Raw genomic sequence first — 18552 nt, 5'->3', positions numbered from 1 at the left:
TGACGTGCTCGTATAACGTAATTTCGAGTTGAAAAGTAAGTCAAGAAAACAGAAGTCGAGAAAACAAAAAGAGTGTGCAATAACATTTAACGCGCAGGTCGCGCGCAAAAATCTGCGCACTCATGGCAATTTTGTAAACGCTTAAGATTGCCTGAAACGTACTCTTATTTCATCGAAAATAAATTTTGAAAATTTGAGGCGCGCGTACGCATGCGTTACATGCGCTACGCACGTAATTGTATTGCCATATGATGATTTATGCCCTGAAATTTATGAGTACCAAATTTTATTTAATTGTGATTCATGGTTGTGAAGATATGATTACAAACGTGATTTCGTTAAATCGTGCGTAGACCACGTAATTTTGTATTGCGCACCGTGAAAACATAACCACATCGATTCCTGGCCATAAGGAATATACTGTGAAAAATTGACATAGCTAGATTAAACTGATATCAAGATAAGGTCAGAAATCGATAAATCGCATAGTGATACCGGACCGACAGACAGACCGACAGACCGACAGACAGACAGACCGACCGACCGACATAGTGAACTATAGAGTCCACGCGACTAAAAATACCCGTAAAACTCAAATTCACTATAGCTATAATGATCCTAATACAGCTTATAATAATTTGAATTAAAATCATGACAAACATTTTATACTCCAAACATTAAAAAAAATCAAAACAACTTAAATCATGGATGTCAAATGGACTTCTGAATTCGATCAAACACAAAAACAAACTTTATTTTAAATGTATCCATTGTCCTATTACTGCTACAAACGAAAAGAACTACAAACAATTTCGTAACAGATTAAATACTCTCATCAAAGTGGCCATAAAACACACTGCAAGAACACATTTCTAAAACATAAAAATAATATCAAGGCAACCTGGAAACCATCAATCTACTCCTTAAAACTCTAATAAATAACAGTACAACGCATTCAACAAACACTTTGTTGAAAATAAGACCCATTCTTATTCTTGCTAACAAAATTCCTTCGCAAACAAATCATTTGAAGACATTATGCCAAACCCCACCGATAATACTTTATTAGGCCTATAGTTTTCCTGTTGACGAGGCTGAAATTACCAACATTTACCTCTTTAAAAAACAAACAAATATCCGGTGTCGACGAATTAATTTAAGTTAAAATCAATTAAATACCATACGTTGCCGATATTATCTCCTTTCTATTATCTCGTATTTTTAATCTTGTTCAAACTAATGGTGTGTTTCCAGACAGGACGAAGATTACTCACGTTACCCCTATCTAAGTCAGGCAATACTCTCACTCTCATACTCTCCAAAAGAACGGGATATATCTAGAGCACCTGACGTCCCACTCATCAAATTTTTTCTTGAATCTACTATAATTATGAAATACTCAATGACATTAACCTCATCCAACAAAGTAATGTTATCTTCTCCTCCATTACCCTCATGCCAAATCATCTCTGGTATCCTTTTATCTCTTTTACCGTCTCTTCTTTTATTTTACTTATTTTTTCAAGGCTCGCCAACCACAAGATTTTCTCCGGGAATCTGCCTTCATTCTCTGACCTATTATCATTTTGTATGCATTGTATTTTTCTTTCCTTTCAGATTTTGTAAATAAATGTTATGAAATGAAAAAAATAATGAATTTATAATATTACCGATAATGTAATGTAGTATTATACCTAAATATAATTATAGAATTTAATTTTAGGTACAGTTTGCCTTGCGCCCCCACACGTCGGGTACGAAGCGTTCGAGTCACAGTGCATTTCGGCCGCCAATCATTTCGGCCGCCGGTTACGACCAAATTCATGAAACTCCAAAAAGGACAAAATATGGCATGATCATTTCGGTCGCCAGGTATGGCGCGCCAAATTGAAATAGCCAGAAATAACTGTACAGAATTACAGTGAAAAAAAATAACTTTATCAAGTCTATGGAACGCCACAGAGAATTATGGTCATTTAAACTAGAGATCAGTTGTGCAATGGGCTAAAAACTTCAGCATCAACTCCTTCTTATTAAAAAAATATCATTAATATACACTGTAGTGATGGCAATGTGCACGCTATAAATATCGCTTGCTGTTTCTGGAATTGAAGACCGCCGATTCGGCTTAATAATACACTATTTAGTAAAATATTAACATTTTAACACACATGGCGTGTCATACATATTCAAGAATACAGTAATTACAATTCTGGCGGCCGAAATTAACAATACATATTTTGTCCTTTTTGGCGTTTCATGAATTTGGCAATTCCATAACCGGCGGCCGAAATGATCAGACACCGTCAATTTAGAAGCGTTTACGAGTTTTTGACGTGACGTCTGGGTCGTCGGTGTTCAAACACCCCAAACACGTAATCTTCCTTAGCTCGTCAGACAGCTAAAAGACACTGGCCAAGAAGGTTTGTTTGGCAGTTTAATTAAACCTAACGTAAGCTAGGTCCATTAACTGTTATTTATTTCCAGGGGCCACACTACACTCACAGAACAGAGCGGCATGGACACGTGCCTTTTTTGGCTGAGTATGTGATGACTGCACTGGCATCGAATCCGGGACGATTCGGCCAACTTCTGGGCCGAAACGTCTCACTTTAGTTTAGACCAAATTCATATACATTTTTTTTTGTATTTATCAAGTTTTTAAAGATCTTTAATAATCCGTATTATTTATATTGGCAATGTTGATATAATATATCAAAAACAAATTACTAAAAAACGTAATTTTATATTTATAAACTTCATGTTTATTTCGTGCATTCGCCAAGCGGCCAAAAGAGGGCGTAACATGTTATTGTATTACACAATACTCTCTTGGAACTTCTTTCCCGCTTGGGACAAATGAATCCAATGTATATATTCCGTATCAACAAATATAGCCGTCTATCTTGTTACCACAGCAAAATCCGTGGCTAAACTGCCCCGATTTCTGGTTTCTCCCAACCGTCTGCGCATGGATGCCTCAAACGTCCATACGTCATGTGTACTACATCCAGGCGCCCGCAGACGGTAATGGTATGTTCAGGCCATTCATTTATTGCCCACCCCCTGGTGTCAATACTACACTCCCCTTTTGAAAAGGAGGTAGTCACCCGAGAATCACCTGGCTAGCATTGCTACCCAGCCCTTGAAACTGGGTTCACGGGGTCGCTAGCTTCTTGTGACATAAACACTCCCCTTTTGAAAAGGAGGTAGTCACCCGAGAATCACCTGGCTAGCATTGCTACCCAGCCCTTGAGACTAGGTTCACGGGGTCGCTAGCTTCTTGTGACATAATAAGACATGGCACCCAGTCGTGCGCCTGGTGCAAGTTACAAACTAAAAACTTTGAAATTAAAAATACTTTAACTGTTATTAGTATTATTATTGGGTATAGACACTGCCGAGACTGGAGCTAAATAACTCCCGATCTGGCAGTTCCCCCAATTCTAGCCATCTCCTGATAACCACTAAATCGGTATCCTTAGCCTGAAATCGCTTAAGCTCTATACAGGAGTATTCCCAACACGTGGACACCTGGCTGTCAGGTTGTATAGCTTAGATCTGGATAGTAACGGAAATCTAAGGTGGAAAATGATTACATGAAGTATCTCACCAGATACTCTTCTAAAAGGAATATAGTGCAACTGCAAAGAAGGCGATAGGCAGTGTCAAGGCAGGATTGTCATGTGTTTCTGCATATAGGGTGTGCTGTGGGCACTGCTCGAATGGTACAAGTGCAAACAAACCTAGTGATGAAGAGGAAACCGATCACCAAGTAACATGTGTATCATTATGTATTTATTATTTATGCAAATTGTATTTATTATCAGTGGAGCTATAGCTCCATGGTATATATATATATATACAGGTACCAATCATTTAACACAATCTGTTAAATGACTTTTATTAAAAAAAAAACCATGTTCCAACTTGTTTTCTTTCAGACCTGAAGTCAATATTTTAGTGAGTGATTTTTTATATAATGTAATGCCATACTGGATTGTGGAAAACACAAAAATGGATATATTAACCTTTGACCTTATTTGTAACAAGTGAAGATAGTCATAGTGGACCAATTTTATTTGTGGTTCATTTCTAGTATAGTTCTGTGCATTTCGACACCAAGATCAACCTTATATCATACTTTGTTGCGAAGATACAATTTTTAGTATTTTTAAAGAATATCAATGACCTTTAACATGAAAAAAAGAATTTCCCCACCCCCCTATTCTTCCTTACTTTTTTGGGGAAATCTGTATACCCATACCTACACAAATCAGTTGACATGCACTTTATAAAGTAATATTTGACTTGATAGTGCATTAATTTATAAGTATGTGTTAAACCAAAAAATGGGTATATTGACCTTTAATCGGTTTTTTGAAGGTCAAGATATGGTCCAATTTATTTATTTTTTAATTCCTGTTATAATTGAGTGCATTTTGACACCAAGTTCAACCATATACCATATTTTGTTGCAAAGATAACATTTTTAACATTATAAAATGAGGTCAATGACCTTTAACACTCCCAAAAAATCAGCTTCTTTGCAATATGAATTGAACCTTAATATGTTATTATCTAGACGAATTCTTGATGCGTCTGACGCGTCTCGATTTGGTGGTAGTTATGGTCGGTACTGTAGAATGAACTTGTCCCTGGTGTTGGGAAGGGTGAGAATAGGAGGGGTAATGAGAGCCGACTTTAAAACAGCAAAAGCAGCTTGCTGTTCAGGCCCCCATACAAATGGCACCCCTTTACCCAGTATTATTGGCAAAATGATCAATGAATTCCTGGTGGTAATTAGCCCGTCCCAGGAACTGATTATTGGGCTCAATGAAATAATCGGCAAGATGATCTCCCTTTACATACTAACCGGCAAAGTATATACCCTGCCGAAAACGGAGGGAGCACCCTGCGCTTGCCAACCGTCGCCCGGGCAAACCCTAGGACTAACCTTCCCCGCCTCTTCCCGAAGCGAAAGTATACTCGTTCCAACAGATAATAATAGTTTCCCGCAATCAATAAGAGCTCGATGGGATATCAAAAAGTCCCTTCCCAGCAATATCGTCATTAATTGGAGTGCACATAAATTTAGTGTATTGATTGATTAATTGATTTTTTTATTTTTCACACAACATTCATAAAAATATAAATAAAAAATTAAGTACAATAAAGTGTGAAAAACAGGATAACTACAAGTAAGCAAAGCTTTTAATCTGTGGCACCCTAACTTAAAATATAAATTTACAAATATATTACAAAAATTTTTTCATGTAGTAAATAAATGAAGGAAAATACAACGTACTATAATATAATATATATATATATATATATATACATCACAGTCTCAGAATATATATGAAAATGTAATTAATTAAGTCAAAGTTAGACATATTTTACAAATGTTGTTTTCGCAAAGATATATTGTTTCTTTATAACTATTAATGCATTTATTTAGTAATAGTTTTTTAAATATTGATATATTTTCACTCTCTCTCATATTTCTTATAAGTTGATTCCATAGCTTAGGTCCTCTATATGCTATACTTTGCTGACCCATATTAGTTGATTTTAATTTTATACAATAATTGTCTTTATTTCGAGTGTTATATGTATGATAATTATCAAATAAACTGAATAAGGAATTAAAACATTTTGGAAGTTGTCCTTTTTGGTATTTAAACATAAAATTTAAAACACTGTTTTTATACAAATCAAATATATTAAATGTGCCCGTTTTCACAAAGAGCTGAGAAGAGGGATGATGAAAGTCTACCTTACAAATGATCCTAAGAGCTTTTTTCTGAAGCAATAGAAGGCGATCCAAATTTTCTTTGTTTCCCGCATCCCATACAATAAATAATACCATGTCAACACTGGTAATATAAGTGTCTTGTATATGGTAAGTAACACTTGAGTAGATACTAAATTTTTTATATGACATATGGCACCAATTATTGAGGATACTTTGCAAGAAACTGCATTTACAATCGACTTCTTATTTTACTTTTATTTGATTGTAGAAGCTGTTTAAAACTTACGTTTAGTTTATTTCATCCTTTAACTTACTTTTGGGAGTTCGATAAGATTTAGCTTTGACGGAGCTCAGTAACTGTACGTCTTCATTACATAGCGCCCTCTCTACTTGTATACCTCGGAACCTTATGCGAAAGTGACTGGGCCTACCCTGTACCCCGGCATAGAAGCGCCCCCCCCCCTCCCTGCTAATTTGAAGGAAAGCTCCGCAATTATTGGTGGGGCGGTGTCCAGCTTGGCAAATACCCGGTCTGACAAAATCAGCGGCGGTATCTACTACAGCTACCGTGTAAACCCCATTTACAAACACTGTCGCCGACTTCACCCTATTTACTAAATGCATGGTTCCCTTAACATGCTGGTGTCCACGGACACTCCCAGAGGATCCCCACCTGGGGAACCCTGTACCGCTTCTTAGCGCACGAGCCTTCAGAATGATGGCAGTCTGTGGTCAACCCCCGACCCCTATTCGTTTAAAGGATCTTCCTGTTCCCCAACTTCCCGTGCAAATTTTGGGCATTCCCTTTAAAAATGACCCACCTCATTGCATTTAAAGCAGCGGTCCCAGGTAGTAGTAGTGGCTGGAGGAGGGAGTGGCAGCCCTGCACCCCCACCCATTCGATCCCTGCCCTCTACTATCTCCAAGACACTTTTTAAAAATCCCTTAACCGGGGCCAAATCCGCCTCTATTGCCATAACCCTCTTTACCTAACTGGTCGGATCTTGGGGCCCCCTCTAGGTGGTTGTCTGCAAAATCCCCGGTTCTCAATCTCTGGTCTACGCTTGACTAACCGGACTCCACCCCCCCCCCTCCCCCTTCACTATCTTTGTCCTCTGGTTAGACAGGAGTGGAAGAAGGTGAACGTGGTTGTGCAATCCGCCTAGTCGAGATTGTTGGAGACCTTGTCTGGGGTGATGGTGATGCTATCTCTTTTCCCCATTTATACAGTAGAGGGACTGGAAGCTGTTTTTTTGTACTTTCTTAGCGCATCAGACAGAGTAGCGCAGTTTTCCAAAAGTACCAATTTCCACACCCCCGTGTTACGGCATCCAATACAGAACTTCATCGCTGAATGCCCCTGTATCCATTCATTGGAAAGCGGCTTGAATGCTTTCCTCTTTAAAGTTAATACCCGGTCGAATACTAATGTCTCCGTTTCATTTTGGAATGCAGTTTCTAGTTCGGCCTGGAGGAGGAAACTTCGACTCCTGGTACCCGTCGTCCCACCTCCCGGATCGGCCCAAAGTCCAATCCGATTCCTGGGTAGGCCAACATGTATGTGATGGTCTCGTTCACCTATCCCTTCGACGATATTCAGGACGGTCCTAGGTACTATCCCCGGAGAACTCATTCCCCGATCTATGTCCACCCCATGGGTGCCTATTGTCGGCCTTCACCAACATCTTCCCATTGAGATTTATCATATCCCACTCGAAAACTTGGAGCCCCATATTCGCTATACTCATTTCTCTCACTCCATGAGGACCTTTCCCCAGCCTTGTACCGGAGAGCCGCCACATACTCATCAACCGACCCCACATAGGAGCCTCCTCCTCACAAGAATAACCCCCTTCTCGGTCATCTGAAGAGCGAGAGAATTCCCGAAAGTTCATAAACTGAAGCTTTTGCCAAGGTTTCCATGAACGGATATCGTCCTTCCCGGGACACCCCGCCTTCTTAAGAGCATTTTTTATTGCCCCTGCGCCCTTACTACTGACAGATAAGTCCCCAGAATACTCAGACTCTGCTGACCCCAGCCACTGTTCCATTGCAAACATTTCGACAGATCTATAGCGAGCCTTATCGCAACCTACTGTAACCCCCTTTCCGCAGAGCCTCCCCTATCAGTCCCACCTTCAGATTCCAGATGTTGGACAGAGGAGCGAGCACTAAGATCATTCCGATCATCCGACACAAAACCCAACAACATTATTTCAATGCAAGGGAGCAATGGATTAGGCCAAATTGAGCTGCCGACAAGTTGAGTCGCCGCCAGAAACACATTATTTTATGAAATGGCATTTTATGCATTAGTGCGTTTTCGGTAGAGATATGTAGCCTAGCTAGTAAAGTAGTACCAACAGCAACGTGCCCTTATTAGTATAACATCATTATTCTGTTGTATGTGGTAACAGACCTATGTTTATTGGGTTTAATAAGCTACGGCTAAAGTGATTTATCATTGAAATAATATTTCTAATTTTTTAATTAACAAACTAATTTAAAATGTATGTGTAATATGGTTCACTTGCCTACAAAAACAACAGATCTCCCTACCAACAAGGCAAGGAAGGTTAATAGCACGTATAAATCTTTGGTACGTGAGCAGCAAGATGATGTGCAAACAATCAACATTCTGAAAGAAGTTGAATAAACTACATTGCAAACAGATTTTTTAGACACATGTGCTTGTGTGTAGTTTCCCATACCCAGCCATTTAAATTGAGCAACCATGCGCTATTTATTTGGTCTAGGCCTAGGCTAGTTGGCCTAGTTAAATACTGGAATGTCGCTTTTGGTTAGAATAAACATTGCACTTTAACATGCTTAGACATAATACCTATTCATGAAGACTGGCCCTCCTATCAATGGCATACTTCCCGTAAAGTAAACAATTTTTTGATATGTTTATTAACACTACAGCCATATTAAGTATATATGTTATATTGATGTTTTTGTTTTCCAGAATATGGAATTTACATATGCCGTTGAAGGCTTAGCATCTGCCCCTACAAGATGGACAGAAAGGGATGAGAATATTCATAGCAAGGTATCCATGGTTTACTATTGACAGTGGCTTTATCTACTCCTTCATAGAAGAGCGTATTGTAATCATAATATCTACTTAATCATGAACATCTTTTGATATCTACAAACAAGCAAAACCTAAACATTTTCCAAGTATAAGAAAATATTTATAATGCTATAAAATTGATAATAATTAAAAATATCTTTAATTTTCTATACTTTTAGCACACTCTCAGAAAAACCTTTTGAAGACATCTGAAACTTTTGTACTTGTCCAGTACATGCTATTTTGAACATCAAACATGTGATATCGAAAAAAGGTTTTCATCAATCCAAACATCATTACAATCTTTTATTTGACTTAATCTTGATAATCTTAATATTGAATAATTGGATGTTTCCTGTTATCAGTTTGATGAAAAGCTTTGTTCTGAGTGGGATGCTGCCATGGAAGCAGGAATCTTCCGCTACAAACTTGATGACTTGCAGACAAAGATTATTTCTGACAAATACAAATTTGTATTACAGGTAAAAATAGTATGATGCCAATATATAGAAACTATTTATAACTTTTATTAAGCCTTCATATTTCGTGGAATTTTGCAACCAAATTCCAAAAAGAAACAGAGTCTTTCATGGCAAATAGCGATCGCTTTATCATATCGACCACTAAGTATTTTTGTTGTAATGACAGATATAATGCAAAGTCATCGGTTGTATCAAATCGGAAGCTCCCACAGTAATTGCGACATCAGTTGGAAAAAAAATTACTTTATACAGCAATTTGGACATTTTCAGAAAATATATTGAATTATTTTAAAATTATTGATACTTCAGAATAAATTTAATGGTAAAGATTGAAAATGCAAATTTTGTGTCACAGACATGTTCCACAGGGTCACGTCATGCTCCAAGGGGTCATGTCAGGCTTTAAGGGGTCACATCCTGCTCTAAGGGGTCATATCCTGCTCTAAGGAGTCATGTCATTCCCTTGGCAGTTCAGCATCCATTGTCTATCCATCCACAAATGGGAAAGTGTGAATCTATTTCAAATTGATCCCAGACATATTAAGTTATTCATGCAAGAATTTCTATTGTGAAACAAATGGTGATGTACTGTCTTCATTACTATTTTAAAACAAATGGTGTTTGTTTTTCCTTTTCAATAGTTGAATACTAAACGAGCCACTGAGAGGAGGAAGCCTGAACAGATATCTAGTATAGATCAGCCATTCAATCATGAAAGATTTAATTTCACTAAAGTAAAGAAGCATGAGGTAGGTTCTAAATATGTTCAATTTCATTGGGGTAGTGTTCATTGTCTGAAAAAAAAACCTCCTAATGTCACGACTTTGTGAAATTGAACTACTGAAGATGCATTGGTGGTGTCAGAAAGTGACACTAACCACGCTGTTAGTAGAGAGCGTAAATTTTAGCTTCAAGAAATTATCATATTGCGAACTTCAGCTATTATAAGGAGTATTAATTGTAATCACCAATTAAAATAGTATGTTAAAAGGCTAAACAGGGCAACCATTACATCCAACTATTACACTTTTGGGTGGAGGAATGCTAGTAGATCAAGCCCAGTACTGTTTTTATTTTGATCATTTGAGAAATGTCCTCATGATGTAGCTGTAGGGTTTCCTACTAGTCAATATGCTAGCCTGAGTGTTTACAAACTAAAACTTATAAATTACAGATCTGGTGCTCAGTGCATTTTTATTATACTATACTTGACTGTAATAATTGAACCCTGTTTGAAATAATAATGATGAATGATGATGCGTCCAGGATTAGACGTGAAACTTCTAATAATTACTCAACTCCAGTATTTTTTATTTATCTTTTTTCTTAATAATATAATAATCACTTTTCAGATACTGTTTGAGATGAAACCTGTAAGCAACCATGTTGGGAATAGATTGGATGTTCAGCAGAACAACATTACTGCAGAGAAAGAACACAATCCGCATCTAGTTATAATCAACATTAGTCCTTTAGAATATTGCAACGTTCTATTGGTGCCACATATCAACAGCTGTTTTCCACAAGTAAATTCAAAACTTCTTTCAGTTATTTCACTTTCTTTGGAACCACCACAAATCATTTGTTTTTGAGTTACTGTTGTGAATCATTTGCTTCCATCTAGCCCTTTCCATTCTATTCCTTTTCCTTTCACTATAAAATGCCTATAAAAATATTCATTGACAAGCAATGGCGTAACACAGAGGTCTGAGGCCCTTGGTTTTGGAACCGTAAGTGGCCCTCCAACGCTGGAGACTTCTAGGCGTTTTAGACTTTTTCAACATAATTATTTAATGCCTGTTGTTTCATTTGGCCCTTCTTGGGGGGCCCTGTAAGCTCTAGGGCCCCTGGGTTTAGCCAGTGAGCGCTCATAGCTACTGTTGACATGTTAAACATTATTATATTATTATAGATAAAAATGTCAATTTCATAATACAGAATGATATAAATATATGTAGGAAATGTTTAAGAGGGATATAAAAAAATCATTAAAACCTATGGAATTCTGAGAACGTGAAGAACTCTTATTTTCATTGGGTTTATTAACTAGGGTGCAATCATTTACCTGTGATTTGCTTTATGAATTGTTAAATTATTATAATAATATAATTATAATATTAATTAATACTATTATAATCACTCAAGCATGGAATTATGTACTGTACTCTGTACTGTGATTTAGTATCTACATATCTTGACTTAACACCTGCCACTTATAATATTCAAATTAGGAGTGTTGACGTTCTCACCTACAAATATTATGCTATATTATTGTGTTTTTTTTTAAATTTATTCTCTTGATGTTTGTAGATTCTCAATCAAATAAGCATAAAGCTAGCTCTGGAGATGATGCTTCTGAGTTCAAAAAAGTAAGATCATTCAAAGTATTTTCCTCTACCTTTATAATACTAGTTTATGTCTGTGTTCTGTATGGCAGTTTATACGTGGAAAAACAACAGAAAAATCTCTCAATTTAATTCTTTACCCATCTGTCCATCTGATAAACTATTAATAAAGTATTATGGACATTTTTAGCTTTGGATGCACTTTTCTGATATTTGTTTTTTTTTTTATAATATTTTTATTGTAGGAGTTTACGACTTGCCTGGAATAGCCTGTGTGCTTTTGCATCCGTCAACCATTTACATTTCCATGCATATTACTTGGAGAGAAACCTCTATACTGAAATTACTGTAAGTATCTTTTAATAGCTTTCATAAATAAAAATTGAATTTTAATTTAGGGTAACTTTAAATGAAGCTAACCCTAATAATTTATTACATTAGTGACAACGTACATTATAAGACTGACAGTTACTCATTTGACTATCGAACAATTCTAAATTAACTTGGATAAAGGCTCATTTATACTAAAGAATAATATTCTTTTCATCAAAGATACTGTAGCATAAATAGTTGTCTTATAGTTCTAGGGTGAAAACTTTTAAATTTTATTTTCAGTAAGAAAAGTGCGTATTTATCTACTTATTGTAGACCAGCTATAACCATGTGTTGCAAAATTTAAATCATACTTAATACCCTTTTTACACTGCCAAACTAAATCCAATTCTGTGTTGGTAGTTTTGTAAATTGAATACATACATATATTGTGTCGTGTCTACAATTCAGTATTTATGTATCTTGTGTATGACTTTAAGTTACACTGTTTCAGATAAGTCTGTATATGGGGATTCTGTGTAAGGGGATATACAATAAAGTTCTTTGGTGTTGTATTTACTTTGACTGGTGAAATATTTCTAAATTGTGATTAAATTGTTTTCCTTTCTTTCTGAAATCTGGTGTATTAATTATATTTATAGGAATGTCAACAGGTTGAAGGTACTTTGTTTGAGACCACTGATTGGCCAGTGAGATCATTTGTTCTTCAACTTAATGGGTCAGATTTACAAAGCTTAACCAAGTGAGTTTAATTTATATAGATTAATAATGTATGTAGAATGCATATGAAGATGATACAGATCACAAGATAAATTGAAATTGAACAACATTTTCCCAATTATTATTTCACAATTAACACTCCTGGCATTGTTAAAAATGACGCCCAGTATTTAAACAAAAGCATTTCTTAAGCCTTTGTTTTACAAATTAACAGCCATCTATCAACTTCCAAGCCAAGCACACGTGTGACATTTTATTAATATGTCGCATGCCACAATATGTCAGGCGATGTCCACCCACATGGTAAAAAAGGAATTGCAAATGTCAGTTAAAAAGTCTATTTATTAACAAAATTATCATAGGCCTACGGTAGGTGGGCTAGGCTATACCACGCTTGAAAGGTGTCATTACCCATTGTTTATTACTGAACATAGGCAGGTAGGTAGGCCTAGTCAATTTGGAATATCCCAGATGATAGCACACTCGATGTGGCAGCCACTAGCTAGGCCTTGCCTAGACTATTCAGGCCAGGCTAGCAGGCCTAGCCTAACTAGAAAAGTACAGTATTATACAGCCTGTGCGTTTAAGTGTTATAAATAAAATATCAATGTTCCTGTATTTTCTATCAACAAAAACAGTCGCTGCTGTAGGGGGAATGCACGTATTCCTCACACAGCCATGGCTGTTTGTTTTTGTTAAATTGCGTCTTCAATGTAAGAAAATGATGACGTCATTGGTTATTTTAAGCGTACGTAAAATCCAGGGAACGTAAAACACAGGTTCTACTGTACTTAAAATGTTCAACTGAAACATATTTGTATAGTTTTCATGAAACATTCAAAATTTCTTCTAGAGATATATACAAAGTGACTTCATATTTGCATGCAAACAACACTGCTCACAATGTATTCTTAACAAGAGGAGATTGTCTGGAAAGGAGACCAGATGGAAGGACAATAAGAGTTTATATATATCCTAGACAATCATTCTATGGTAAGTCGATGAAGCATGACTTTCATTACGCAAATTATTTTGCTATAATGTGCCTGTTTATGCTGGATATCCTCTAAATACCATAATTAAATTCTGACAAAAGGTCTTCATTGGTTACTCATCAAAAGTTGTCCTTTTGGTCAATTGTCCGATTAACTAATATATAAAACACAACCCTGTTATATTTCTTAACACTCCTTGCAATTATACATCATGATCTATGATTTATCTGAACTTAATTGTATTTCCTGTATAAGAAATATTACACCAAGCAAAAATCTACACAGAACGTCTATAACTGCTGTGAAATTAACAGGAGCGACTGAATTTGAACCAGTACGCCGGGGTAACACCCTACTCATCACAAAACTTGCCATAGGTTTTTTAGAGTGCACACAATATTACTTACATGATTATTAAAATTTCAGGTGCTAAGACCTTTATGGCTTTCAATCCAGCAGTGTGTGAACTTTCAGGACATATTCTAGTTAAATGTAAGTTGTTTTGTGTTAAATTAAACTCCACACAAAATAATAATACTTATATTATCCATCTGATTGACAGTGCTTAGGTAAGCTTACCTACGTCTAAAGCTCTGTCTACATTATCAAACTTTATGTGACAAAAAAATGTGTGCCTATATATGGCCATGATGATGTTATACTGTGTCACTACCATATTGGGGCATATCACTACCATTGGACACATCACACTTTGTCAAACTAGTTTGATAGTGTAGATGGAGCTTAAAGGTCTGTTTATACAACATACTAACTCAATACGGTTCTACGTTGGTGTGTTGTATAAACAGACATGGATTCCTTGTATTTACTAAACCACCTGGAAAGGCTGCCTGAGGACCGGTTAAATCTTATGAGAAGATGTGAACATACCAGCAGATGTTTGGCTGTAACTGACCTTCCTGTTCACAACACAGCAGCTAGCATCCATTTATGTATGAACTGCTCAGTTCTATATAGTAAGGGTGTGAAGTAAGAAGGGTGTTGTAAATCACAGCCTAAGACATTTCTTTCTTCAAAACTCAATGTTGGATGTAAAAATGGTAATAATATATAAATCATTTTGTTTGACAAATCCAAAAGAAATTACTCACATTCTTTAGCTTTCGCCATCTTGGCTGATGGCTTGATCACAAGTGATCCGGTCCACTACTACTTCCTGGAAATCTGTTGTTATTGTTTCTAGGTGACGTCATACTTTTTCGTAGCAGTGATGTGTATACGTGATCGAGATATACAGCCCCTTCGTCGCGGTTGATTGCGTTAGTCCCCCTCTTTCTGATTTGGATTGCCTCTCTGATTCTACGCTTGAATGGGTTAGAGTCTCTGTCAAGAATTTTTGCCCCATCCCAATCGATGATATGGTTTTCTTGCGCTGCATGGTCTGTGATGGCGGATTTGTGGATTTCGGATGTTGATTCCTTTCTTGTTGCCCGAGTGTATTTACGATCGGTGACCGTTTCAGTGTCTTTTTGGTGTTCTTTCAGTCTTACTCCAAATTGACGACCTGTTTCCCCAATATACGATTTCTTGCAACTTTTGCAAGGGATGTCGTAAACAATGTCACTTGTTTGGGTGATGTCCTTCTTGTCTTTGGGGTGGACTAAAATGCTTTTAAGAGTGTTCGTTGGACGCATGGCGGTGGAAATACCATATTTCTTAAAAATCTTTTGAGCTTGTTCTGCCACTCCCTCGATATAAGGTAAAACAACCATACCCTTAGATGGTGTCTCCGACTCTTTGTTCTTCTTCCTTTGCTTTGGTTGTTTATTTTTTATTTGTTGTTTGACTCTGTCCAGTGACCACTTGGGGTATCCACATTTCCTAAGCGCATTCCTGATCTTAACTTCTTCTTCTTTCTTATCCGCCTCCTCTGTAACTATGTTCTCCATTCTATCCATGAGCGTTCTGATGACCCCTAGCTTTTGGTGTAGCGGGTGTTGGGATTGGAAATTCAGGTACTGGTCAGTGTGTGTCTTTTTCCTGTACACCAGTAATTTCAGTGACCCATCTTCTTTCCTGACGATTAATGTGTCCAGGAAGGGGATTTTTCCCTGATCTTCTTCCTCAAACGTGAACTTGATGTTGCCCGTTGGATCGATGGAGTTGAGGTGGTCAGTAAGTTTTTGTGTACTGTCTTTTTGAATTATCTCTAACATATACATATATCTCGATCACGTATACACATCACTGCTACGAAAAAGTATGACGTCACCTAGAAACAATAACAACAGATTTCCAGGAAGTAGTAGTGGACCGGATCACTTGTGATCAAGCCATCAGCCAAGATGGCGAAAGCTAAAGAATGTGAGTAATTTCTTTTGGATTTGTCAAACAAAATGATTTATTTATTATCTACAATCCTACAAAATGCACTTATTCATGGTAATAATATGTCCGTATTGACCATGTAATATTGGGCAAATACTGTACATATTAAAATAAGGAATCGTTAATTTGACAGACAAGGGGGAAGTGGGTGAAATTGCTTCAGTACTTTTTAATGGTTTTGTATGAATGAATAGGAATAGAATTAAAATAACTACCGTACTGACGCGGGTATAAGCCCCACCCCCCTTGAACATGAAATCACGTCAAGTTTGGGGGGTGGGCTTATACCCGAGGATCCAAAAATGCAGATCGTCAAAAACAGCACATGTACACTGTGTATTCTACCATGCGAGCGAGCGCCCTCACGTGTACGACGTTGCCTCTAAATACACGAGGTGTAGAGTGTCGGAAATCAAGCTTATAGTTCGTGTAATTTATCGTAGAATATCTTATTTTAAACATCAATTGTACAAGAATTTATCAAGCAGAAAAGCAAGTATACAATGTTCGTTAAATAGAAATGTACCAAAGAAATTTAATAAGCTTGTTTATTGCAGCCGATACCAAATAGTGGTTTTCCGTTTTGGCGTCTTGTAGCGTCGTGTGTGAAGCGATCTTCGACCGCGATGGAGTGTAAACAAAACAGGACCGCTAGGCCTCATATGGCCTAGCGTATATTAGCCTAGCTTGGTTATGATCAAAGGTAGGTGTATTCGGTGCATGGACGTCGCCAAATACAAAATAATACACACACTGTAGATCTTTGAATTAATGGGTGGGCTTATACCCGAGTGCCTCATTTTTCATGAAAATTAGTCAAAAGTCGGGGGTGGGCTTATACCCGAGTATGGGCTTATACCCGCGTCAGTACGGTACTTGTGAGAAACCAATTAAAATAATGAATTAATTTAAATTTGCAATTTTTTAGGTGAAGAAGACTACAATAAATTGACAGAAGAAACAGTTATAGAAATTCTAAAACAGGTGGCTTTACCTGATAAACAGTTTGAGGACATCAAGACACATATACAAGACTTATTCAAGTAGATGGTATTACAAATTGCAATCATATTTTGTTTTACATAATTGTTTCTTAATTGTACATTTTATCGCAAAATTAGTATTTATAATAAATTATTCGTGCATTTCAGGTTTTCATACATGTAATTATATTTCTATTGTGCAATGTTGATGTATTAACATAAAGAAAAGTATTGCTGTCGTTTCTGTACAACAATAATGTTACACTATAAAATGTTTGAATAAGTTTCAGTTTAATCAGTTTAGTCAGAACGTTTTGATCTCTATCAGAGATCTTTATCACCTTACTGCTTGGTTACGACGTCATGTTGTAGATGATGAGCTTCTATGCCTCCTCGTGTTGTAGATTAGAAGACTATAAGATTTAATTAGTGTTCTCTACAAGACCCTCTCACAAATAATCTTTAAGCTCTGCATTCATTCCTGGCCAGAACACACACTCCCACGCTCTTCGCAAAGTGCAAGCTAGACCCGAGTGTGCACTATGTAGTTCCTTGCGAACACTTTGACGCATAGCTTTCGTTACTACGACCTGGTCCAATTTAAGCACTAAATCGCTAGTTAATAGACCTACTGCTAGACTTGTCATTATCGTTGTCAATAGCATTTATATCATCAGTATTTAACATTACATTTGTAACTTTATCAGAAAGTTCATAAGGTTTTACCTTAAGTTTTGACTCCAAGGTGAGTTTTGGCTCCTGCAACAGCTCCTTCCAGATATCCTTGTCACGTATTCCATAAACTATTCAATCGCGTATAGTCTCATCGTTTAGATTTCTAAACACACATGTGGACGCTTGCTTGCGTAGGCGAATCAAAACATTTGGAAAATATTCTCCTTCCTGTTGATTTGTTTTATTGGTACCGCTCGAAAATTACATTTGACTGGCCACAGCAGTATGCTTTCCAAACTTTATAATCTAATCATACACATTTCATACATTTGTAGCATCTGTAATATGCAAGTAAATTCTAAAGTTAAGTAATAATTAATTTCTACCGAGGTAGTCATCAGCACTGACGTTTTCATTGCCTTTAATTACTTGAATTTGTTTTGTTTTTGGGAAAGCCCTTAAAAAAAAAAAAAAAATTTGACCCACTGAGTCTTTTTTAGGAATTTTTTGTTATTCTATATAATTACTAATGCAGGCATTCACATCGGTTTTTTCGTTTGGGTGTGGAGGTGGTGCTACAGGTAGCATCATCAGATGTACCTGGAACATCTTCTACAAGTACTAGTTGTAGTAGTACTGATTCAGTAGTACCTTTATCAATGTTTTGTAGTAGCTCATGACACACTAATTTGTGATTTTGAATGGCAACGACTCGTTGTCGATTGAGATTCCCTGACAGTAAGCAAAATTTACACTTGTTGTCTTACACTCCCAGTATCCATGCCTTGTTTTTCCAAATGTCCTGTCCATACGTCGGTCAAGCCACATTCCACAAC

At 36.8% G+C, this 18552-nt stretch overlaps 1 protein-coding gene across 1 annotated transcript; it reads left to right on the top strand.

Moving 5' to 3' along the window:
- The first annotated feature begins 2288 nt into the window (after positions 1-2288).
- LOC140061255 (GDP-D-glucose phosphorylase 1-like) lies at positions 2289-17217 on the top strand. Its single transcript, XM_072107763.1, has 11 exons — positions 2289-2423; positions 8727-8810; positions 9200-9316; positions 9958-10065; positions 10669-10842; positions 11627-11685; positions 11907-12009; positions 12636-12736; positions 13568-13707; positions 14136-14201; positions 16987-17217. The coding sequence occupies exons 2-11, from the start codon at positions 8730-8732 to the stop codon at positions 17103-17105; spliced, it is 1068 nt and encodes a 355-aa protein (XP_071963864.1). The 5' UTR covers positions 2289-2423; positions 8727-8729; the 3' UTR covers positions 17106-17217.
- The last annotated feature ends 1335 nt before the right edge of the window (positions 17218-18552 follow it).

This window comes from Antedon mediterranea, chromosome 10, assembly GCF_964355755.1.
Source record: "Antedon mediterranea chromosome 10, ecAntMedi1.1, whole genome shotgun sequence".
NCBI lineage: Eukaryota > Metazoa > Echinodermata > Crinoidea > Comatulida > Antedonidae > Antedon > Antedon mediterranea.
The sequence above is the reverse complement of the archived record's forward strand: the minus strand, read 5'-3'. Positions and strand labels throughout refer to the sequence as shown.

Bases quoted from the DNA above. Each gene is read 5' to 3' on its own strand.
- LOC140061255 (XM_072107763.1), top strand. From the start codon at position 8,730: ATGGAATTTACATATGCCGTTGAAGGCTTAGCATCTGCCCCTACAAGA. The intron at 8,811-9,199 runs GTATCCATGGTT...TCCTGTTATCAG, and splicing joins ATGAGAATATTCATAGCAAG to TTTGATGAAAAGCTTTGTTC. The intron at 11,686-11,906 runs GTAAGATCATTC...TTTTTATTGTAG, and splicing joins ATGCTTCTGAGTTCAAAAAA to GAGTTTACGACTTGCCTGGA.